At 64.7% G+C, this 23,608-nt stretch overlaps 1 protein-coding gene across 2 annotated transcripts; it reads left to right on the forward strand.

Annotated features, from left to right (window-relative positions):
- Positions 1–1,546: 1,546 nt before the first annotated feature.
- DNAJC22 (DnaJ heat shock protein family (Hsp40) member C22) lies at positions 1,547–22,307 on the forward strand. 2 transcript variants are annotated; one of them, XM_067529899.1, is made up of 4 exons: positions 1,547–1,806; positions 18,299–18,576; positions 19,133–20,076; positions 20,603–22,307. In XM_067529899.1, exons 3-4 carry the CDS (start codon positions 19,237–19,239, stop codon positions 20,780–20,782), a joined length of 1,020 nt encoding a protein of 339 aa, XP_067386000.1. In that variant the 5' UTR covers positions 1,547–1,806; positions 18,299–18,576; positions 19,133–19,236; the 3' UTR covers positions 20,783–22,307. The 2 variants fall into 2 exon arrangements, with proteins under 2 accessions (XP_067386000.1, XP_067386001.1); XM_067529900.1 differs by lacking the exon at positions 1,547–1,806 and adding an exon at positions 17,222–17,468.
- Positions 22,308–23,608: the final 1,301 nt, after the last annotated feature.

Below are 23,608 nucleotides of genomic sequence, written 5' to 3' on the forward strand. Positions count from 1 at the left end.
TGTGTGGGGGGGTCTCTCTCTCTCTGTTAGTATCTGGGTGTGTGTGTGTCTCTCTCTGTGTGTTAGTATCTGGGTGTGTGGGGGGTCTCTCTCTCTCTGTTAGTATCTGGGGGGGGTGTCTATCTTGATGCCATTTGCCCCTGGTTTGAGTGCACTCCGCCCTCCTGCCCCCCGGAGCAGCCGGCCCCACCGGTATTTGTAATGGGTCGTGTCATTTCTCCACAGAGTTTTTAAATTTGTAGGCCCGGCCAGCCCCCTTCCAAAGGGCAATAATCAATCAGCCAGGATATTAGATGGATTTATGGGAGCTTTATGCACCGGGATCAATGCTCGCCTGGAAAAAAATTCAAACAATGTTTGTGCAACAAATTACAGCAGCTGGAACGTTGTCTCCCCCCTCCTCCCCGGGCAGGGGAGTAAGAGATGCCAGGGTTACGCTCCAGTCAGAGGACTGATCTCCCTCTCCACCTTGGACAGACGCTGCACTCTGTCCCTCCCCAGGCACAGCCCTCAGCAGCCCTTGGTGGTGGGGGGAGACTGGGGGGGACGCTTGCCCCATGGGCCACCAGAGCTGCTGTCTTCCTAGCCCAGAGGCCACCAGAGGACCTGCTGCCCCAGCCCATTCCAGGGGCTGATCCTAATGAGCAACAACAGCAAATTAATTAGCGAGCCGGGCGCGGGGAAGCCCTGCGGAGCCGTGTGTGCTAATTAGCAGGAGCGCGGAGGGCTCGCGGGGACGTGGCAGGAGACGGGTGCCCCCGAGTCAAGGGCGATCCCTGCACAGCTGCCCTTGGGGCGCTTCCCTCTGACCCCAGCGGGGCAGGGGAGCGATTCGCTGATTTGCCGCGCTAGGGACTCCAAGCCAGCAAAGGGAGGCATCCGTAGCCTGATCCCACCAATGGGCAAACTCCAGCTCCTGCTCGCTGTAAATCTGGCCTCCCCCAAGGCCGTCCTGGTGTGAGTCGGGACTGACAGCAGGGGGCTGAGATCGGGATCCAGCCCACATTCTTTGTGCAGGGTTTTATTTTCCCCTTGGGAAGCCGCAGAGAGAGCTCCATGGACAGGGAGATCCCATACCCACCCGCTCTCCCTTGCCCTGTGCAGTCATTGATCCCAGGGCAGAGAGCACGGCAGCACGGCAGCATTTTTTACCCGCTGTGCCCTGGTGGAAATCACTTCCCACGGTGCAGGGGATGGCAGCGAATTGGGCCCAAGGCACCAGGCTGCAACGGAGCAGCCCCTAGTGTGTCCAGGAACCAAAATCCTGCAAGAAAACCCGAGCCCCTGCTGTAACCCCCCTCCCAGCCCCAGCCCCAGCCCCAGCCCCAGCCCCAGCCTCAACTGGATGACAAAAAGGCAAATACAAAGTAAAGATTAACTCCGCCCACCATCCATGCCCCACCCACTACACTAGGAAACTACATCTCCCAGAATCCATTGCCTTGGCCCCTCCCCACCATCTGTGCAAGGGATTCCACTATAAAAAGGGACCTTAGGTGCCCTTTTCGCCCTGCCTGGGAGAGGAAGGGGAGGGGGTCACCCCGGCAGCCCACTTGCCATGAGTGTGGTACCATTGTCATCAGGTGCAGTGCATTGTGGGGAGGTGTTTTTACTTATGAGTGGGGGGACTCCAAGCTGTGGGTGGGGCTGTCCCAGGGCAAGAAAGCAAAGCAGCACCCATCACTCGGATCTCTGCCCCCCCCTCCCCTGCCTGGGTCTGTCTGACCCCCTGGAGACTGGGTCTGCCATGTCACTGAAGACTTTCCGGTTGGCTGGATGTCCTCCGTGACTGTGCAGGCGTTTGAGGTAAGTTGTTTGTTTCCTTCTCCTTCCCCTTCCCCGTGGCCCTGGTTCTGACCCTGTGCCCCTCACCCTGGTATCTGAGCATTCCCCAGACGTGCATGAAGTGCTGTGACTAGCATCCGTCTCCTTTTTTTCTCGCCGGGGGTGCAGATTGGGGAGAGGGAGCAGGAGGGAAATGATGTGAGAATTGTTCTTCTGGGGGAGTTAAAATAGCTGGTTTATCTGAGGCTGCAGCCTTTGCCCCGGGGTGGGCATCGGTGGGGTGGGGGAGTCTGTGTGGCGTGCTCGCTGGCGATTAGTTAATCCACCTTACAGCGGGAGCGAAGGCCCCTGGCCTGACACGGCCACGCCACCAACCCCAAGCGCTCAAAACAGCCACGATCCAGACCCTCCGAAAGCCAGGAGATGGGCTTAAAAGTACCAAGCGCGGGGCTGTTTTTCCCAATTCGCGGTTTGCAGCTGGCGTCTCTGGTTTTGTGGTCCCTGCCCTCCGCCCCCTGGCAGGTAAACCTGGGGTGCCCCCTCCCTGAAGGGCGCCCAGAGAGCAGCAGTAGTGCAGGAGGTGGGTGAATTCTCCCCGGAGCAGGGCGTGTGGCAGGAATAAATTCAGGAAGCTTTAACATCTCCCCGGCCAGCACCCTCCCTTCCTGTCACAGGCCTGTCTTCCCGCTTAGACCCCCCGCCGTTCCCACCTCCTTGCTGCCCAGCTGAGGGGGCCGGGCACTTCCCTCCTTCCATGGCAAGAGGGGGGGACACGGATTTGGGAGGGGGGAATCGCTCACAAAGCGACCTTTGCACTGGCGCTTCTGAGCCATCCATCACAGGCCCCCCAGGGGCGGCTGGCTGGCAATTATGCATTCACCAGCCAGCGCTTCACGGCCCGGAGAGCCCCCCCAGGAAGATGAGCAGCGCCAGAGACCTTGACTGGAATTTGTATTGATGGTGTGACTGGCCCGGTGTTCACCCGCCGGCCGGAGGCTGGGGGCTGCTCACCGTGGGGGCAGGTTACCGGGCTGGATTTTCTGGCCCTCCCTTCGATGGTTTGAGTTGATGATTTCGAGCCAAGGGATCAGTGACCGGCGGCTGCGGGCGCCCCTCTTGTCTCTGCCTGGCCCGAGGGGGCCGCATTAATTCTCAGTTCCGGCGATCTGCCTGGGCTGCGGGTTCGAGTCCCGCCAGGGCAGCTCATCCTGGCATGGGAGAGGAATTGAGCACGGATGCCACGTCCCCTCCCCGCTTTCCCTGGCCCAGATGAATGAGTCCAGCGGCCGCCCCCTCCCTGCCAAAGGGCCGGTGAGAGGCCGGGGGGGAAGGGCCCCGTCTGAAGCCCAGGACATCACCTAGCCCGGCTGGGCCCAGGGGGTTAGCCCAGATCTCCAAGAGTGGGAACAGGATCCGGGCTGAGTCCCGGGCGCTCGCCCCAGGCTGTGTGGCAACTCCCAGTATAGGGTAGATGGTGCATCAGGCCCACAGAATAGGGGCTGGGACTCGGGCCCAGGACTCCTGGGTTCTATCGCTGGCTCTGGGAGGGGAGGGGGGGCTGGTGGGTTCGGGGGGAGGGGCTGGGAGCCAGGACTCCTGGGTCACGCTGGCCAGTTCCCCAGACCAAGGGGCAGGACCTCAGCCAGGATGAGGCCCCGAGTCAGGACAGGGCTTGGAACAGAACCCTGGCTCCCAGCCCCCAGCTCTGGCCAGTGGTGCAGCTGTGCTCAGCTTTGCGGGCCCTTCCCCTGCGCTGGGCATGGGCTGGCCGCCCCCCTGGGGCGAGGAGCTCAGTGGCAGCGAGCTGGGGGGGCCGGGGTGAGGAGGGTGGGGGGACCTGGGGACTGGGCTGGCCCCGGGGAGTCTGCTCCCCAGGCTGGCTGGCGCCGGGGCCGTGCCTGGCCCTCGGCGTGCCCGTTCCCGGAGCCTGCTGGCCCTGCAGTTGGCTGCTCGGGTGTCGGCTGCGGGGAGCGAATCCATCATAAACCCTGGACATCGCAGCCAGCGAAGATCCAGCCCCTCCAGCACAGCTGGCCCCCCCATCCCAGTTCCTCCCCAACTACCTGCCAATCCAGCACATCTGGAGGGATCTCCCCTTCCCCCGCTCCTGCAGTGTGGTGGGGTCACTTGTCCCTCCTTCGTTGGGGCTGGGTCTCGCTCTGGGGCGGGATGGGCCGTAGTGAGGGCAGGGGAGTATTTGCCCCCCTCCCCCCCCAAGGTGTTGGCCCCCCAACCGGGAAGCTGTCGTGGGAGGCATCCAGCACTGGGCTGGGAGGAACGGGCGACAGCTCTTCTCTTCCTGCCCCTGCACTGCTAGCCGGGTCAGGCGTGTCCCCCCCCCGCCCCCCCCGCCCATCCCGCTTGCACAGCCGGGGGTGGTGGCTCCTGGCGTGCCCGCAGCCCTGCTCCTGGACACGTCCGTCTGTCCGGGTCACCGTAGCACCTAGAAACTCCAGCCGCGGGGAGGGCCCCGGCAGGCCGGGCGCGGCACAGACGCAGCGAGACGCTCACACACCGGGCGGGATCGGTAGCCCCTGCGCCAGGTCTAAGGTGCCCATCACCCTGGCCTCTGGCTTTGCCGCCCCCTGGATAATCCTTCTCCTAAAACGCTGCCCCGCGCTCTCAGCTGTGCAGACGGCTGGTCCCCACCCATGCCTGAGACATGGGCGGGGGGAGGGGGTGTCTCAAAGGCTGTGAAAGGACCCAGAGAGCTGCTCCTGTGTTCCCGTAACTGACCCGCAGCCCCCCCAGCCCCAGCTGCTGTATCCGTCACTTCCAATTACCCCGGCACCGCCGACACGGCTTCGGTCCCTAGGCGGGCAAGCCGCAGCCCTGCCTTCCCGGGCGTCTTGGCCCGGCAAATAAACCCGGTCACGTCTCATCACCGTCACGGCGCCATCCCTGCTGCTTCCCGAGGACCTGGCGGGGCAGGGCAGGGGCAGGGAGGTGGGGATGGGCTGGGGCCTGGGCCAGGCACACGAGGAGGATGCAGGGAGCGTGCGCAGACGGGTTCCTTGCATGTCAGGTTGAGCATGCATGCATTGCCCATGTGTGCTGGGTGGGCACACGCATGTTACCTGCGTGTCTGATCCGTCCCTGCGTTGTGTCATGCCTAGGGCGATGGGTGTGGCAACCTGGCGTGGGTGCCCCACCCACCCGGGATTTTCCGGGCAGCCAGTACCGGGCGGAGGCAAGGGGGGTGGTGGCCGGAGGGTGGTGGCCAGGGCATGTCCGTGCATGTACGTGTGGCCGTCCCGTGTCCCGGCCAGGCGAGCGGGCAGACGCGTGCACAGCGTGGGGTTTGTCTGTAGGTGTGAGTGCGGGCGTGTGTCTGCAGGGCACCCTGTGTGTGCTGGCCGGGGCCGCGTTTCCTGTCACTCCCCGAGGGGGCCGGGCTGCGTGGGCTGGCGAAGGTGCCCCCGGGCTACGTGGGGGCGGGGCGGGATGTCAGGACCCTCTGCCATTCCTGGCCCTCTGTGTGACCGTGGCCAAGTTACTCTCTCCAGGCCTCAGTTTCCCCTCTTTAAAATGTGGGGAATGAGCTGGGGTCGGGGGGGGGGGGGGAAGTGTGTGTTGTGATGGGGGTGGGGCTGGTTGGATATCAACCCTCTAGCCGCACCTGCACCCGGGGCCGGTGGCCGGGCCCCGTGGGGAGCAGAGCGTGGCCAAGATCCGGATCGGTCTCCCCACGGTCCCATTCAGGCTGGTTTGTGCAGTTATCTCCATGGCTGGCTGCTGGGTTGACAGGCCATGGGTGGAGCTGGCCCCCTTCTCCCCAAGGCTGGGGATCCTGCACTTCTGCCAACCACAGCCCGGCGTGGGACACGGGGCTCCCCTTCCTGGCAGGGTGCTGGCTCCAGGCACAGCCAGCCTGCCCCAGCCACTGGGCCTCTGCCCTGGCCCAGAGGGGCCCTGCCCGGGGCCCACTCACTAGTGTCTCTGCTGAGGTCACTGATGACAGGCCAAGTCCCTGGGCTGAGAACCCACCAACTCGGCTCATGCAGCCGGGGGCTGCTGAATAGCTCTTTTGTGCCGTCCCTCCCGACGACAGCTGGATGGGAGCCGGCGCCTCCCCAGAGGGGAAAGGACCCGTGCCCCGTTCCCCGCCCCCCTGGGGGGTGGGAGTCTGTGTCAGACCCTTCCACTCCTCAGGGCTCAGCCTAAGCAATTTCTGCGTCGGGCCCGGAGACAAATTGGCATGTCAGCGGCAGCTGGCGCGCACTTGGAAGGAGAATTGTGCAAATGAATACAGATGGGCTGCTGCGCCCGGGCCGCCACGCCATTTAATCCAGGGCTTGTTCGCAATAAAGGAGCGCTGCCGGGCCGCGGCCTAAATTGGATGAAAATTGTCCTTGAGCGGCGACAATAAAAGGGGAAGGCGGGGGGCAGGACCTGGCTTAATGGGAGGCTGGAGCCGCGGGGGGCTGCTGGGCACAGGGCCGGGCGGGGGGGCAGCACCCTCCTGGGACCCTCGGCCTTCCGGCCACCCGGCGAAATGTCCGCAGACACGGCGGGCCCCCCGAGGGGGAGCAGCCTGGGCTTTATTGAAATGAAAATGGAGCTGATTGTCGGGGATTACGGAGCGTGGCGCGGAACGAGCGGGGAGCCGGAGATTTGTTAGCGTAATAGAGCCGTCGCTGGGAGCTGTTAGTGTCACGCCTGGCTGGACGGCGGCTTTGCCGGGAGCGCGTACATCACAAAGCGAGCCCCCCAGGGCTGCCGGCAACCCTGCCGCTCACGCTCTGGTGAGCCCCCAGCACCGGGGCTGACAAACAAGGGGGCTGGCGTCAAAGGGGGAACAGTACCGGGGGGGGGGTCCGACGGAAGGGGGGGGTGTTGATATCAAGCCACTGTTGAGCGATTTCTTTTGATGCTCAACAAGTTTTTAGGGGCTCGGAAAACAAGCGGGAGGCTGAAAGGCGGCGAGTGTGCAGCACCCGTGTGCGTGCGCCGGCGGCTGTGCACGTGGTCCGGTGCAAACGTGCGCCTGCCGGCGGCTGTGCGCACCCCCCACGACATACCTAGCAGTGCAAAAGAACGCGCACGCCCGACACACGGAACTGGGCTTTCCCTTGCACACCCCTCCCCCCCCGCGTCTGTGGCAAAGGGCACCAATTTAATGGAGGCGGCAGAGCAGCCGCGCCCGTAGGAAATGCCTGGTGCTGGCCCAGCTGCCAACGGGGGGGAGGGATTTGCCTGCCCAGTGACCCCCTGCTGGGAGAGGTGCCAGGGCACCGATGGCCGAGCGAAAGGAGCGACCGTCCCCACCTGCCCCAGCCCCTCGCACTATCCAGGTGTGAGCAGATGGCGCGGGGAGAGGGGCTGCCCGTGTGGGCAGGGCACGGCCTGGCAGCTCTCCGCATCCTCTTCCCTGGCCAAGTGAGGCCCCTTCCAGCCCACTCCACGCCCCGCCCGCTCTTCCATGGGCTTTCACCAGCACCCCCGTTTGCACCCCCCATTTAAGGCCCCCCCCCCCTCTCTCTCACTCCCAGGTGCGCCTGGCACACAGGCAGGCCCACGCTCCAGCCTCTCGCAGGCCGCTCCGCATCCATTCAAACGCAACCCCTAATTGGTGATCAGGAGCCGGGGCTCCCCGGAGGCACCTGGGGTAATTAGCAGCGCCCGTGCTGCGCCGGGGGCTCTGGCGTGCTCCGTCTTCGCTTCCCCGGCCCCCGTTCGGGAGGTTTCTCTTTATTAAGGGCTCCCAAGGAGCAGGCAGGTCCCGGAGCTGTCAGGCCGCCCCTCTTTACAGTCTGCTCACGCCGGCTAGATGGGGCTGGCGCAAAGCACTTGGAAGAGTGGCAGGGCAGGCGGCTGACTCGGGTGGCAAAGGGCCGGCTAAGCCGCTGTCTGATAAAGGAGATCCTGGCTGCCGCGGCTGGGGCACTAGCGAGCATGGTGCTCCCCAGAAGGGAAACAGACACAGCCTCCCTCCATACATCTAACCCCTCAGTCTGCACAGACCCCCTCACTGCCCCTGTGCAGGGCTAGGGGGTGCTGGGCTGCAGAGAGCGGAGCGGGGGGCTCAGTAGGGGGCGGTCTCCCCTGGCAGTCCGTGCTGACCCCATAGCCCATCCAGCGCTAAGGAAGGCACCTGTTTCGCCGCACTGCTGTATAACCAGCTGCCAGGTCCCATCCCAGAGGTGGCTGCATCTCAGTGCTGGGCAGAGAGATTCCTGTGCACAGGGCTTGGGCGTCCGGTAGGGTTTTGAATTGTTCTCGTTTTTCCAAGGAACAAGCAAAGCCCCACCTCTCCCGTAACAGGGCCCACCCCCTGCACCCCGCCACTGCAGCAGCCTCCCTGTGCGGCGCCTCCTGGAGGTGGAACACAGAGGCTGCAGTGGAGTCTAGAGGAGACGCTCCGAGTAAAGGCAGCAAATGGCTTTTAGCAGCCCTGGGGGTGGCGGGGGCGAGGTGCAGGCTCTGCTCCCCTGAAATGGCGCCTGCTGGCTGCACGTCACGACCCATCAGTCCAGGCACAACTCGACTGACATCCCCTGGGCCGAATTGACGTGACTCCTGCGCCCCGGCCAGAGCTGGCCATAAAGGGCCAGCCCCATGCTGGGCCGGGCCGGGCCGTGCTCCCAGCAGCAGGGCTGGGACTACGAATGCTGGTGCGGGTGTCCAGGGCGCAGCTCTGGCTGTGTTTGGGGGGCTGGGAACGCAAGTCCTGGTCTTAGCACCATGGCCTCGGGTGCATCTGATTCCCGCGTCCCTGGGGCTCAGAGTGTGAACGCCTCCCACCCCCCGACCCCGTCTGTCTGAGGCCCCTGCAGCCCTTCCCCCATGCCCTGAGCTGGGCATTGCACTGACCCTGGAATTAGGGGTGTGGGGGTGCGGCTGAACCCCCAGGCTCCATCACGTTCAGGGTTACAGTCTGGGTCAGTGGCTCTCGGCTCCACCCCCCCCCATCCCCGGTACCAATTGTTCCAGCGCCCCGGACTGACCCTTGTACCCCAGGGGTGCACAGCTCCCCCATGCTGCAGACAGGCTGTCACGCGGGGCTCCCGCACCTGTCGCCTGCCAGCCAGGCACCACGAGAGCCAGTGAGACAGCCGGGCCAGCGCCGCGCCGTCAGCACTGAAGCACAAATGGGGGGGGAGGGGGGAGATTTCCGCCCCCGCCCCCGTGCAGAGTCACCTCTCTCCTCTGCTTAATGAAATATTGAAAGGCCTTGCCGGTGACAGACAGCTGCCTGCCGCAGGCTCGGCGCAGGGACAGATATTGGATTCGGAGACAGACGGGGGCAGTCAGGCCGGCGCAATTAGCCCCGGCGGGTCGTGGAAGGGGCCAGGCAAATGGCAGCACAGAGGATCAGCGCAGGCAGGGGGCCCGGGGCCCAGCTCTGCGGCTGGGTGGCCCTGGGCCGCATCTGGCATCACCTGAGCTGCCGGCAAGCGCTGGGCTCAGCCGAGGATATGGCTCTGGGGTCGCCCCCGCCCCTGGCTGTCAGCTGCCTTCTCCGTGCAGAGGAAGCATCCGCCCTGAGAGTGCGCTGGGGATGGGCGAAAGCCCCAGATGGGGATTCAGGACTCCTGGGTTCCATTCCCTGCCCTGCCCCTGTGGCCTCTGCATCAGCTACTTGCCAGCCCCGTGCCTCAGTTTCCCCTTCCAGGCAGACCATCCAGGCCCCAAGTCCTCCTGTGCAGCCATTTACAGCAGGGCCGAAGGGGTGTAAAATGTTGCGGGCTCAGAAGGGTCACGATGTACCCTGGGGCGAGGGCCAGTGAACGGGAAGGGGGCTGGGGCCGATTTGGGGTGAGCAGGGGCGCCGGCAATGCTGAGGGAGAGCGGGGGAGCCCCCCGCCTCAGGTTTATAAAGCCCGTTCCTGAGCCTCCAGGCCCTATCCCACGAGCTCAAACAATCCGAGCCAGCCCTGCCTGCTCCCCCGGCCAACGGCTCTTCTCTGCCGTGAGTCGGGTCTCAGGCCAGATCTCTAGCCACCGGGGCAAGCAGTTGGGAGGCAACCGCTTGAATGGGCCGTGAAGCATGAGCCGAAGCCCTGCAGCCAGCAGGTGCAGGGAGCTGGCCTTGTCCTGCAGATAGAGGCCACGAGGGCTGTCCGGCCGGCTCCTTAAAAAGGCTCCATTGGATTCAGGGGAGGGGCCCACCTGGGCTCCGGGATTTATCGTGGGAACCGAACATCCCCTCTTCTGATATCTGCAGGGGGACGTTCACGCCATTGTCCCTTGAATTGTCTGAGCGGAGAGAGGGGATCAGTCCTGGGGAGGGGGAATGCGCCCCTCCTCCTTCACCCCCAACCCTCTGCACCCTGGGATTTCCAGCTGGAATTTACTGGCCTGGGAAATGCAGTGTGCGCCTCCCCCTATCATATTAGTCATTTCCCAAATCCACCGGCCCCTCTCCTCATAAATGGCAGAGCGGCCGTATATCACCGGCATGCCAGCGCCCGCCGAGATGGATATCTGCAGGGCGGCCTGAATTAATTCTCCGGACAAGCGGCATTTATTAAGGATTCAGAGGATGTCGGCCGGAGAAATCCATCCTGGCCTGCTGGCAATTAGGCGGGCAGCGAAAGAGCAGGGCAGATGGATTGGGGTCCCGGCGGGGCACAGGCGCCCAGGGTCACAGCCCTTCCCTGGATCCTATTTCCGTGCTGCTCCTTCCCTGCTGCGGCCCCAGGATTCTCCTGCCACTGAACCATAGCCCAGAGCACTTGTTTCCTGCCGGATATCCGCACTTCTGCCCCGTGCCCTGCAGCGCCCCCAACTGGGAGAGGCCGGGGCTGGAGCAGCTGTGGGCTCCCCCCACAGCCAGCGCTCCTGCCCCGCTGCTGGGACGCTGGCCGTGGAGCAGCTCCTGGCTCGTGCCATCTCTCCCTTTCCCACCCCCGCAGAGAGCAGAGAACAAAAGCAAACATTTTGGGTTGTGCGGTGGTGCCATCGATCACCCCCCCCATGCCGGTGAGCCCCACTCCCTTCCCCGTGACAGGCTGCGTGCCTCATTGCAGATTCGCCTCATGCCCACCTGAGCCGCGCGCTGACAAATAGACATTTAAATCAGACAATTAGCTGGCCTCCACCGCTGACATTTTTAATGTATTAATGTGCATCAACAGCTAATACATATAAAATTCCCCTAATAACAGCACTTGGGTAAAAGGGTTGCTTTGCCGAGCCGGCTTTGGCAGTGATATACGATTCCAGAGGGGCTGCAGCCCCAGAGTTCGCATTAATTACCAGCAAACTGACAAGCCAACGTGACATTCAGAATTAGGCACCAGATTCCTTTAACCAGCCCTTTTATAATCCCTGTAACCACAACGTGCGTGTGTCTGGCGGGCGTCTCCCTGCGTGCGCGGCGGTGGGCGTGTCTCCACGCGTGTGAGTCTATGCACGCGTGTGGTTCTGTGCATGGGATCTGGGGGGGGGGGTGCTGGGCGGCCCAGTGCGTGTTTGGAGGGGAGCACACAGAGGATGTGCACACAGCGGCAGGCGTGCGTGACTCCTGGGAACGGGGCCGCGTGTGCCCCTCTGGACCCCTCTCTCTTCGTCTGTCGGCACTGGGTGGGAGGGTGCACGGGTGGAGTTGGGCGTGCGCATGAGTGTACCTGTGCAGAGGAGAGCCTCTGCCGGCGTGTGTGCAGCAGGGTGTGCACACACGTGTGAGGGGGCAGGTGTGCTGCTTCCAGCCCGAGTGCGGCACCCTCGGGGGCTGGAGCGGGGCGGGGGGTGTTAGCACCCCTGCTGTGAAGGGGTTTCATCACATGGAGGGGTCACAGTTTGGGTCGGTGGCTCTCAGCCCCCCACTGTGCACGTTGTTGCAGTGCCCCGGCAATGGGTCAGCCCCCCCTGCTCTTGGCAGACCGGGGGGCGTCCGTCCTGGGAGCGCAGGCCCCTCCGCCGTGCCGCCAGCTCTGCCCTGCCCGCTGCCCTCCTGCTCCGCATGGCCCAGGGGCCCCGAGCGGATCCTGCTGTGTGCAGACGAGCGGGCCACACGTTTAGCGAGTCCCGGGCGCTGGGAGAGGATTGGCCCCAACCTCCCCCCCCGAACTGCCAGGAGGCCCCCCGAGGAGCGACCGTGGGGTGTTCGACGCTGGGCGGGAGTGCAGAGAGGGAGTCCTGGCTCCCAGCCCACTATAACCATAGTGTAGACTTCCCCCTCCCCCGCAGAGCCAGGGAGAGAACCCAGGAGTCCTGGCTCCCAACCCACTATAACCATCGTGTAGACTTCCCCCTCCCCCGCAGAGCTGGGAATGGAACCCAGGAGTCCTGGCTCCCAGCCCCCCCCCCCCCCTCCCCTACCCTTCCAAAGCCAGGACCCCCCATGCCATGTGTCGGTGAGGCTGGCTCCCCCTTTCTCCAGGCTGCTCCATAGCCTGCAGCCCACCCCATGTCTCTGCTCAGGGCTGCTCCCCCCACCACGTGGGTCCATGTGGGTCCCGCCGGGCTGGGCCTTGGCCCCAGGTCTCTGTTCGGGACGGGCCCCATGGAACGAGGCGGTGACAAATGCTTCAATTAGCAGGAAGGTTCCAAAAATCGATGCCTTAAACGCTGGTGGCTGGGGCGGATCAATGGCTCCAATTATGGCACGGAGCAGGCGTCTGCTCGGTGTCAGGGAGCCACGCGCCCGGCCACCACGATATTCATGAGCCACCCGGGTTGTCAGGGCGCTGGGAGCTACAGGGCGGGGGAGCCCAGCTCACAGGGTCACCCCTCTGCAGCGGGGACTGACCCCTGCCCTAGAGGCTGGCTCCAGGGGTGGGCGGGTGCCAGGGGTTGGGGCACGGCTGTCCCCTTCGCCTCATCTAGAACCAGCATCTGGGTCACCTTTCCTGGAGTCAGTGCAGGCCTAGTGGGTAAAGCAGGCGCCAGGACTCCTGGACTCTGTTCTGGCTCTGGGAGAGCGTTTAGCGCAGGGGGCGTTGGGAGCCAGGACTCCTGGCTTCTATCTTAGCCCTGTGACCTTGAGTACGTCCCTGGCCCTCCCCGTGCCTCAGTTTCCCTGTCTGTGCCATGGGGCTGATGCTGCGCTGCTTCCTGGGCTGTTTGTTGCTGAATGTTTGCCAAGCGCAGAGAGATCCGGGGGCCGGGAGGGGGAGTGAGTGGGGGTGCACAGGGCGTATGGGAGCCAGTGAGCCTGCCCCTTGTCCCCCCTCCCTGGGCCTGTCTGTTCCCACCCCCAGGGCCCGCCCCTTCCCCAGCTGGCTGACCCGGTCCTAGTGAGATGCCCACATGCTGCCTGCCAGCGCTGATTGCTTCCTGCTCCCCCCCCCCCGGCCCTGCACCCCGACTTCAGCCCACAGCTCAGGAACGGGGCTCGTTCTTAGAGCCCCAAAGGGACCCCCCTGGCTTGCAGCATGAGGAATTCCTGCCCCCAGCCGTCAGTGCCCCCCCGGGACAGCCCCTGCACCTCCACTGATATCTCTTGTCCCACAGGTGACACTCTTGAGATTTGCAGGTCACCCCCATCACCCTGCTCCTTGTCTCCCTCCCACACAACCCGCAGCCCATAGGCTGGAGCAGGGAGCCCCCCAACTGCTCTCCTTTGGGGTCACCCTGATGCGAGGGGGCCAGGCAGGAACCCCCCTCCCCAGATCCACTTGAAGTCAGGAGGCAGTCTGCTCCTGGGAGAGGAGGGCCCCCACCCGTCTCGGGGGGATGCGGCTGGAAGGAGCCAAGCCCAGATCTGTCCGTGCATCTGTCTGGCATGGCACTGGGGGGGCCCATCCGGGGATGGGGCCTGCTCACGGCTGCTGTAGGGGGCCCCCTGGGCTGGCTGGGCCCCTCAGTCTGATCCAGGGGGCAGGCGCGGGGGACACTAGCCTTCACGCACTGTGGTCTGGATGGGGGGAGGCGGCCGGGGGTCCTGGCTGAGCCTGCCATTGTCAGCACCTGGCTGGGACCCCAGGAGCCAGTCAGGTCGTTCCCTTGGTCCAGTCCCCAGTGTAAGGATGCTCTTGGAGCTCTTAAGGGCAGGGCAGCTCTGCTGTGATCTCAGGGACCGGCTGTGCCCAGCCACAGGGCCGACACGCGTGTGCATGTTCACCCGTGGGCGGGCGTGTTCCTGAGCATATTTGTGCACACTCACGATCATGCATCCGTTCTCCCAGGGATTCCCACACTCCAAACCCCGCACCCCCTGCCGGGCCGGCTGTGCCGGGGAGGGCTGGGCCCAGGCTGACAGAGACTGTGGCCGGCGGGTACCATCTCCTGGCAGTGGAGAAATGCCAGCCCTGGGTTTCCGTGACAGCTCCCAGAGTGCGCTGGGGCTGCAGGTAAAGGGAGCGGAAGCCAGGGCTCAGCTCCTTCCGCTAGCCAACTCCAGCATGGATGAGCCAGGAAAGTCCCCCACAATAGGGGCCCGTTCCCCCCTACACTCACGGCTGCTGCCCCTGGGGGCAGGTCTTTCGCTAGTTCAAGAGATTCCCCCTCCCCTCCCCCAGGCCAGTCTCCCCCCGAGCCAGCCGGAGACAGGCATGAATGCACACGCACTCCCACCTTCCAGCCCAGGGTGCAGCGCAAGCAGCTGGGCCTGGTTAATCCCCTTTCACAGAGAGGGAAACTGAGGCGTGATTGCCCCCTCGCGTCACTACTGGCTCCATGTCAGAGGGGAATAGAGCCCAGAGCACCTGGCTCCCTGTGCTCATCTCAGCCTTCCTCAGCCCCCCAACCCCCAGCACGTGGGTGACCCGCTGGGGGGCGTTTGGCTGGCAGGGGGCTGATGGGGGGGGAGCAGGTAGGGTGATGGGGGGTGGGGGGGACTCGCGCAGTCCAAGCAGGCCTTGCTCATTCCCGGCACAACTCCATCGATCCTGCACGCCTCGCACTCAGCCCAGAGCTGGGCCCGCATGGAAACGGCAAATTTGACATTTTTAAATCCAGATACTTAAAAGAATCAATAGGGACACAGGAGAGCCCCCGCCCCCCCCCGGCCATCGATCGACCTGGGCGCGCAGCCGCAGCCGGCCTGGAAATCTGTTACAGGCAGAGAGAGAGAGAGAGAGACAGGCTGTGCGTGTGTGTGAATGGGACCCACTGTAATTGGCCGGGGGTGGGGTGTGGGGGGGAATGACATATAGGGAGGCACTCGGGGCCGTGGGTCAGGATTGTGGGGCGCTGGCAGGGCTGGGGGGAGACCAGGGCTGGGGTCGCAGGGGGCTGCGGGTCAGGATCGAGGCGCAGAATCCAGCCCCCCGTGCCCCCATGGAGCCCCCCCCCACCCTGTTCATAGGCAGCGGCTCCTCGCTTGAGATCCCCCGGCCCAGCTGGGCCATGCTCCGCCGGCCTCCATCCTTGGCTGCTCCCCGGGAGCCCCCCGGGAGGCTGACCTCGGAGCCAGCCAAGCATTCGGCTGCGGCGCTGGAAGATTCTCGGCCGTGCTGCCCGGTGGGACGTGCTGCGCAGACGAGGCTGTCATGGAATAAGACAGGCTGGGGGGGGGGGGGGGGGGGGGGGGGGGGCGGTGGAGAGCTGGGGGGGGGAATGTGGGGGAGGGGGGCAGCACAGGCCGCCTGGCATCCACAGCCCTGTCAGGCAGTCAGGAAATTCCTGCCCCGATGGACAGACAGATGGAGAGACACACAGACACGGGGGCTCCCAGGGCTGGAGGATCCAACCCTCTGACTGGTAACCCTTGGCCCCCCACCAGTAATCCCCATACACACTCCCAGGGGGCGACCCCTCACTAAAATGTGGGGCCAGGTTCTGCAGAAGTCAGGGCCCAGCCGCCTGTCGGCGGAGTGGGGTGGGGAGGGGGCGGGTTCTCCATTGCTCTGTGTGGGTGTGGGGGGGGGGAGGGGAGGCTGCTGAGGACTGACTCCTAGTTCCCTGCTCTAACCACTACCCCACCCTCCCCGAGCTGAGAGTAGCCCCCAGGAGCCCTGACTCCCAGCCCCGCCCCCAGGCCAGGCCCCTGGAGAATCCACTCCTTGGCTCTCCACTGCACCCCGAGAGCACGCTGCTGCCTACATGGGGGGAAAGGGGGCTGCGATCCAGCTGTGCGGGGTTGCCATCCCCTCCAGCTGCGAGCCAGCTGCGCTGTGAGTCCTGGCCAATCCCAGTTCTCTGGCCCCAGGGGCACCGGCCGCTCCGGCTCCTGCAGCCTTGGTGGTGGGGCCTCAGAAATATTCATCTGCCCGTTACATTTATCCTCCCCCTGCAGCTTCTCTGAGGCAAAGCTGCTCAGTCCCCACTCCCCGGCCCCCTGCTTCATCCACCCCCCATCATCCCTCCACCCCACCTGGGACCCCACTTCACCCCCTCCAGCCAGCCCCTCCCACCCCTCCGTGACTCTGCAGCACTCCCCTTGCACGCTCGCCCCAGGGCTAAATTCCTCCCCCAGTGGCAGGTTGAGCTGGGGTGAGGGAGTGGCCCCCGGGGGCCGGGGCGGGAGGACAGTTCATGTTCACCCCCCTTCCTTCCCTGCCTCTGCCAAGCTGGGCTCTGGCTAATTCCCTGGCAGGGAGCTGGTGGGGGGGATGGTTTGAAGGGGGCACTGTGGGAGCACCGGGTGGGGCAGGGTGGGAGGCGGTGTCAGGAACAGAGCCTTGTAGAGGTGGGGAAACTGAGGCACGGAGCAGGCACCCATGTCCCGCTTCCCCAGCCATCCAGCCCCCCCCCCGGGAGTTTGACTCCAGTGCAGGGCTCCAAAACGTGCTGCTAATTCCTCCTCCGCCCACAGCGCCTGTTGGGTGGGGAGGGGCAGAATAAAATAAAATATTAAAATTGAACCCCCCCCCCCCCCCCCCGCTGCTGGGGGAAGGGCTGGTCGCATTTGCACGGGGTGAGAGGCAGGCGGGTAAGTCAACAGCGCGGGGGGGGAAGGACAGAGACTGGGCCGATTAATAATGAATTAGAGCAAATTGGCAGCCTGCTGCTGCTAATCTAGGTAAATAGAGGCGAAGATGCTGGCCGCGGCGGGGGGGGGGAGGGGGAGCGCCCAGTTCCCTGGCGGGTGGGGGGGCAGGGAGAAATTTACAGTGCTATTAATTTTGTTGGGGCCGGCATCAAATTCCCATGGGCTGTGAGGCGGCCCTATTAAATCAGCCGCCCCCCTGGTCACAATGACGGGGGTGGGGGGGACGACAATGGGGGGATTAATAAATTGCAGAGGCCAAGTGGGGGCTGGTGGATTGATTGGCAGGGGAGCACCAGCCGCATGTGAAGTTCAGTGGTAGCTGTCTGCCCCCCCCCGGGGTGGGAATCTCCCCCCACCAGAACCCAGGCTGCTCACTGCTTTAGTAGGATCGGGGCCCATATGTGGGGCCGTCTGGCCCGGGTGCCTTGGAGTCGCCCGGTATCCGAGACGGTCTCTGTCCCCCATTCGCTGGGACCCAGGAGCCTCCCCCCCCATTGTCTCTAGCATCTTGTCCCCCACCCCACATCCTGCTCCTATTCCTCGGCACAGCTGCGTCCCGGGGAGGCCGGCGGGGGGGAATCGGGAAGCAGCCGCAAAGGCCTCAGCTTGGGTAAATCCGCCCTGCTCCAGGTTCCAGCGCAGTTCCAGGCCGTGCAACGCCTGTCTGTCCGTCTGTCTGTCCCACAAACACACTCCACTAGCTAGCTCCATCCTCCCCCGGGCGTTGGGTCGTCCCAGCCTGCTCTCAAACTCTGCCTGCCGGACGCCAGCCCGTGCCCCCCGCCCGCTGGCGAGGCCCTGAACCGGGGCTGGGAACACGTGTGAGGTTCTAGTCCTGGCTCTGCCGCTGACCTGACCCTGGGTAAGTCACTTCCCTGCTCTGTGTCTGGGCAGCAGCCGGTGCCGGGGAGCCCTGGGCTCGGCACCTCCGGCCACCGCAGAAATAATACAGCTGCCCAGCTGCACCCCAGAGGCGGCTGCATTTCTGTGGCAGGGGGAAGCCACCCTGTGCACATGGGCAGGACGCTGCGGGTGGAGGACGCTGTAGGACTGGCTGAGCGAGAGGCTCCGGCGTGGGATCGGCTGCTGGTTAGTGCCAGACGTAGCAGAGAACAGCCGGGGGTGCTGGTCCTGCCCCCCGCTGTGCCTTCTCAGCTCTCTCCTGCTGGGGCCTTTGTGCACAGGCTCTGGGGGGGCCCGGGGCCCTGCTTAGCAGGGGGAGGAGATGGAGAGCAGAGGGGGCTTCGTGCCCGGCTTCACGCCAGAATGCAAAGAGCTCCATCTGCTGCTTCCCAGCCGCAGCAGAGGCCGGGGAGTCCCACGCCTCCAGCTCCCAGAGCCGGGGGCTCCGCAGGGCTCGCTAGAGCCGACCACGGCTCATCAGGGTGGGGGAGCCCAGTGGTTAGAGGCCCGCGGATCCTGCCTCGATCGGCCCTTAGAGGGGTGCAGGGGGCCCTAGCACGAGGCCACGCGAGGCCAGGCCAGGCTCCGGGAGGAAATTAACCTCAGGGGAGACGGGCTTTGAGCCAGGTCTGACAGCGAATGTGGGCCCAGAGCAGGGGGGGAGAGGGGCACATGGGCCCCATGGCCCGGGTGCTGGGGCCGGTCTGACAGCTGGAGCCAAGAGAGAGAGGAGTGAGGGTCTGTCTGTCTGTCTGTCTCTTTCTTTCTTTCTCCACCTGACATTTCCAGGGGCTCCATCAACGCCCGTCCGAGGGGGACCCTCCTCCCAGGCCCCTCAGGCAACAGAGGCTGCTGAGAAGCCTGGTGCCCTTTGCCCAGTAGGTGCAGCCAGAATCCAGCCCTCGCCAAGCCCCACTGCGTCAGCGCCCGGCCCCACAGGACCTGGGCAAAGTCCAACCCGGCGTGGGGAGCGGGGGAGCAAAGTCCTGGTGGCCCAGCCCCCCCCCATCCCTCCCTGCAGCCTGCGTCTGGGGGGGCTCCGTGGCCCGGCGGCTAGGTGCAGAGAGGTATGTGATGTGATCCAAGCTGCATGGCGGCTCTGGGATGGGGCCAGGGGGTGACGTGGGGGGAGTGGGGGCCGGATTCTGCTCAGTGTCCCTGTTCTCCTGGCCTTGCCCTGTCCCAGCTCACGCTAACTCAATTGGGCCCTGGATCCGGGGCAGTTAGGCGCCTCCAGACCCACGCCGGCCCCAGCCCCGGGCCGGAGCTGGGCCCCTGGAGCACCGTGGTGCTGGTGGTGAGGGGCGAGGACTCCCAGAGGGCATGGAGGGGTGGCGAGGGACATGGGCTGGTGATTACGAATGCCAGAGGCACTGAGCATACATGGATGGGGGTCGGGGGGAGGGACAGGCTGGCACGGTGGGGAGAGGGCAGCCGGGGCCACGTGCCGGGTTAGGGAAGGAGTCAAGGGCCCAGCACCACAGGGCCGTTCTGTTCCACCCTGGATCCCCTCGGCCAGGCAGAGGGGGCCGCTGGGTAACCTGGGAGGAGGGATTTTTGCCCCTGCCCCAGCCCCCATGCTGTGCAATGATCTGTTCCCCCCCACCCCACTCCCTCCTTTAGGGTGACAGGACACCTGCTATACTCCCAGCCGGGGGCATCACAGTAGGATGATGCCCTGCCCCTCCAGCCCGGAGTCGGAGCCCGTGTGAGCCCCCCCGCCGACGATGGCCAAGCGGCTGCTGGTGACCTACGCCCTCTGGGCTCTGGGGGGCCCCGTCGGGCTCCACCACGTCTACCTGGGCCGGGACAGCCATGCCCTGCTGTGGATGCTCACCCTGGGGGGCTTCGGGGTGGGCTGGCTCTGGGACTTCTGGCAGCTCCCCGGCTGGGTGGCACGAGCCAACGACGCCCGGGTGCCGCAGCGCCCTGGCCCGGAGCCCCCGGCCCTCAGCCCTGTGCGCTTCTTCGGCCAGCTGCTAGTGGGCATCTACTTTGGGCTGGTGGCGCTGCTCTGCCACTCCTCCCTGCCTGGCTTCTACCTGCTGGCCCTGCCGCTGGCCGTGGGCCTGGGGGTGCACGCGGTGTCCGCTGTGGGCGACCAGACCTCGGATCTCGGGAACACGCTGACGGCGGCCTTCCTCACCTCCCCGCTCTTCTACGGCCGCGCCCTGGCCATCCTGCCCATCAGCCTGACGGCCAGCGTGACCGCCCAGCAGTGCCGGCGCTACAAGACCTGCCGGGGCACCAGCGAGACGCTGAGCGTCCGGCTGTACCGCCTGGGCCTGGCCTACCTGGCCTTCACCGTCCCGCTGGCCTACTGCGCCTTCTCCAACACGGCCGCCACCGCCAGCTACGTGGCCGACGCCATCGGCGCCGTGTTGGGTTGGCTCAGCTTCTTCCCAGCCCTGGGCAGCTCCCTGGAGCAGCTCCTCCTGCTGCCCTACCGCACCTGGCGGCTGCTGGCTGAGGGCGTGGGCTTCGGCGCCGGCTCCTTCCAGGAGTGGGAGAAGGTCTATGAGTTTGTGCGGAGCTTCCAAAGCGAGCGGCAGCAGCTGGCGTACCAGGTGGGGGGGCTGCCGGGGCAATCGGGAGGGCGGGAGGGGGTGTCCACGGGAACATCGGGTCACAGCGTGAGGGCACGGACTAGCGTTAATGTGGACAAAGGAGGGGCATCAGAGAGGGAGCGGGGGCTAGTGATTAGAGCAAGGGACTGGGGGTCAGGACTCCTGGGTTCTATTCGTAGCTCTGGGAGGGGAGGAGGGGGTTCTAGTGGTTAGCGCATGGGGGAAATGGGGGCAGGGCTCCTGGGATCCATCCCCGGCTCTGTTTTACTCACAGGAGGGGATGGAAACCGGTGGGAGCTGATGGGGACCAAAAAGGCAGCATGATCACCTCCTGCACGGTCCAGCTGTGTGCACGGCCCAGGTGCCCTCCCCTGCGTGGGAAGCCTAAGGCCTGCACTGCACATCTTCTGCCAAGGCCCAACCTCCAGTCCAGGATGCGGTTCCTGGGTCTTCCTGGAGGGGAGAGCCCAGAGTTCGGAGACCCGCCGCCAGGCCAGTGGGGTCATTTCTCCTTGCAACCCTTCAGGTCTTGGGCCTCCAGGAGGGCGCCCCCGTGGAGGAGATCCACAAGAGTTACCGGGAGCTGGTGAAGCTTTGGCACCCAGATCACAACCGCCACCGGGCGGCGGAGGCCGAGAGACGTTTCATCGAGGTGCAGGCCGCCTACGAGAGCCTCGTGCAGCCGAGGAAACCCAAGCCCGCATGATGGGCAGCAGCGTTTGTGGGGGAGGCCAAGCTGCTGTGTCCCCCTCCCCCAGCACTTTGCAATAGAGTCTTTTGAAAATGTGCCAGCTTCATCCTTTCTCTCCCCAGCTCCCCCCAGCACTTCTGGGAAGGGCAGAACCGGGAAGTGAAACTGACCAGGCTAGTTTTGCTCTCAGAAGCAGAGTGAAATGCAAACCAGTGAGACAGGTGCAAAGGAAAAGAGCCTGGCTGCCCTGTACCAATTGCTGCGCTCTCACAGGAGGGCGTTTGTTCTGAAGATGTGCTTTATTTTTGTGGCGTGATGGTGTGGCTTGCTGGCTGGTAACGTTGCCTCCGAGCAGGGGACTGGCCACCAAGACTCCTGGGTTCCGTTCCTAGCTCTGCTGCAGATTCGCCGTGCGACGTGGAGCCAGCTGGTCTATGCCTCCGTTGGTCCGTCTGTAAAAGGGGAAACGTGCCTGGTCCCCAGATGGGTTTTGAGGTGACTGTTTTCAAAGTGCTTAGCGATCCGGGCATGGAAAGTGGTAGAGATGGGCAGGGCCTCCTCAGAAAGCCAGGGGTGGGAGGCAAATTATCAGATGTGCTCAGCTTCCATCGCAGCACCTAACTGAAGTGGCGAAAGGTGCTCAGCCCACATGGACTTGGGATCTTGTCAGGAAGAAGGGAGTTTTTCCTTTGTGATTTTGGAGGGATGCACCATAGTCTAGTGGCTGGAGCCCTGGCCTGGGAGTCGGGAACATGGGTTCTGGTCTTGGTTCTGCCACTCAACTCCTTGGGCAAGTCACTTGCTCTTCGTTTCCCTCCCCACCCTTTGCCTGCCCTGTCTGTTCAGACTGCGCACGCTTCAGGGCAGGGGCCGATAATGCGGGGTTTGATTGCCGGCAGCCCCTCCTGCTCAGGGCTAGCCCGATGGATCGAACGTCCAGGGGTGGGCGGAATTGGCTCAGCAGTGTCGTATAACTGACTCAACCACGCGTGTCCCCGGCTGTGATTGGGTCACACTGCTCCGGGCCCTTCCGAACTGTTCCTACGGGCCACAGTCCGTGAGCAGCCAGGGGGTCAATGAGACGCTCCCACATGCAGCTGTGGCCAAAGACAGACGATGTCACGCATCGCACGCTGACGACTGCCCTCGGACCAGGCTGGATGGGGGCCTGAGGACTCTGCACTTTGCTAACGAGGCTGCCGCAAATTGGCTTGGGAAGTTCCACATCTGATAAGAAGGGCAGGGATTGTTTTTTACCCTGTGTTTGTCCAGCACCCAGTGCTGCTCTCAGCTGGGGCCCGCAGGTTCGCTTGTCCTACAAATAAATACCAATGAAGCACTTTGGGCTGAATGTGGGGGCAATGCATTGATGGGTGAAGTCGCTGCGATCCCAGGGGTGCCCAGTAGGTGTCGGCATCCGGCTGCAGGTGGGGAAAAATGGAAATAAAGGAAATAAAACCCTGAACTAGGCTGACACAACCCCAAGACACAACAGGCCAGAGCTCAGGAGAAGCACGAAGGAGAAGCACGAAGAAGGGAGGCGTGTGGGGCTGGCCTGTGTGGCCAGGCTCCTAGGGCAGAGATGCTAAAGAGCAGACGGGATCGGACGCTCAGGGAAGGGGTGATGGGCTTCAGGGGACGGAGGTTTGGGTGCTGGATCACCGGTTCCCATCCAGCCCTGGACAGGACGGGCCCTGCTGTTGTCGCCATCTGACAGCAGCGAGCAGAGCAGGGGGGGGGGGAAGTGTGGGCAGAACTTGGGGATGGGGGCCCCCGCCGGTGCCAGAACAGAGACTCCAGAGCCAAAGCTGCCCAGAGGGGCCCTGGCGTGGGACCAGGCTCCACAGGGGACGTGGAGAAGGGGGGCAACAACCCCAGAGCCAGTGACCCCCCCCCGGACCAGTGACCCCCTGAGCCAAGGGCCCCCTGGGATCAGTGACCCCAGAGCCAGTGACCCCCCCCAAGCCAGTGACCCCAGAGCCAGTGACCCCCCCAGGCCAGTGACCCCAGAGCCAAGGCCCCCCCAAGCCAGTGACCCCAGAGCCAAGGGCCCCCCAGGACTAGTGACCCCCTGAGCCAAGGGCCCCCTGGGATCAGTGACCCCAGAGCCAGTGACCCCCCCCAGGCCAGTGACCCCAGAGCCAAGGCCCCCCCAAGCCAGTGACCCAAGGGCCCCCCAGGCCAGTGACCCCAGAGCCAAGGGCCCCCCCAGGACCAGTGACCCAAGGGCCCCCTGGGATCAGTGACCCCAGAGCCAGTGACCCCCCCCAGGCCAGTGACCCCAGAGCCAAGGCCCCCCCAGGCCAGTGACCCCAGAGCCAAGGGCCCCCCCAGGACCAGTGACCCCGGAGCCCCCTGGAGCTGAGGGACCTCCCAGCACCTGGCCCCAGCCTTGGCATAGCAGTGCTGAGGCCGGCTCCCAGCTTCGCCACTTTCCGGAACCAACTCGGCTCTTTCCGCCAGGCCCGCGGTGGCTTCGGCAATTTCCGGGTAAGCTCGGCTCCGCGGACTCGGCGTTCGCCGTCGAGACAAGGGGGTGGAGCCTCGTCTCTCCTGGTCGCTCTTTGGTTGGTCCTCCACAGCTCCTAGCCGCGCCCCTCTCCAGGGGCGTCCTCGCTACCCGCATTGGCTCGAGCGCTCCGCTCGCCCATTGGCTGGGGCGCGCGCAGGGGGCTCCGCGAGGGAGCCTCTCTCGTCCTATTGGCCAGTGGGACTTGGATCGGCCCTCGCCGCTCTTTATTGGCTGGTGGGGCTCGGCGTCCCGTGCCACCATTGGTTAGTCGCGCTGTCCTCGCCCTGGGCACCGTCTCCGGCGCTCGCCATTGGCTGGCGAGGCTGGGT

The sequence above is a fragment of the Emydura macquarii genome, unplaced genomic scaffold (assembly GCF_026122565.2).
Source record: "Emydura macquarii macquarii isolate MOO-44397 ecotype Brisbane River unplaced genomic scaffold, CSIRO-AGI_Emac_v2 contig_2994, whole genome shotgun sequence".
NCBI classification, from domain to species: Eukaryota; Metazoa; Chordata; order Testudines; family Chelidae; genus Emydura; species Emydura macquarii.

What these genes read in the sequence shown, in the direction of transcription:
- DNAJC22 (XM_067529899.1), top strand. Translation starts at nt 19,237, where the DNA reads ATGGCCAAGCGGCTGCTGGTGACCTACGCCCTCTGGGCTCTGGGGGGC. An exon ending in GGCAGCAGCTGGCGTACCAG is followed by an intron (nt 20,077 to 20,602) that starts GTGGGGGGGCTG and finishes GCAACCCTTCAG; the next exon opens with GTCTTGGGCCTCCAGGAGGG.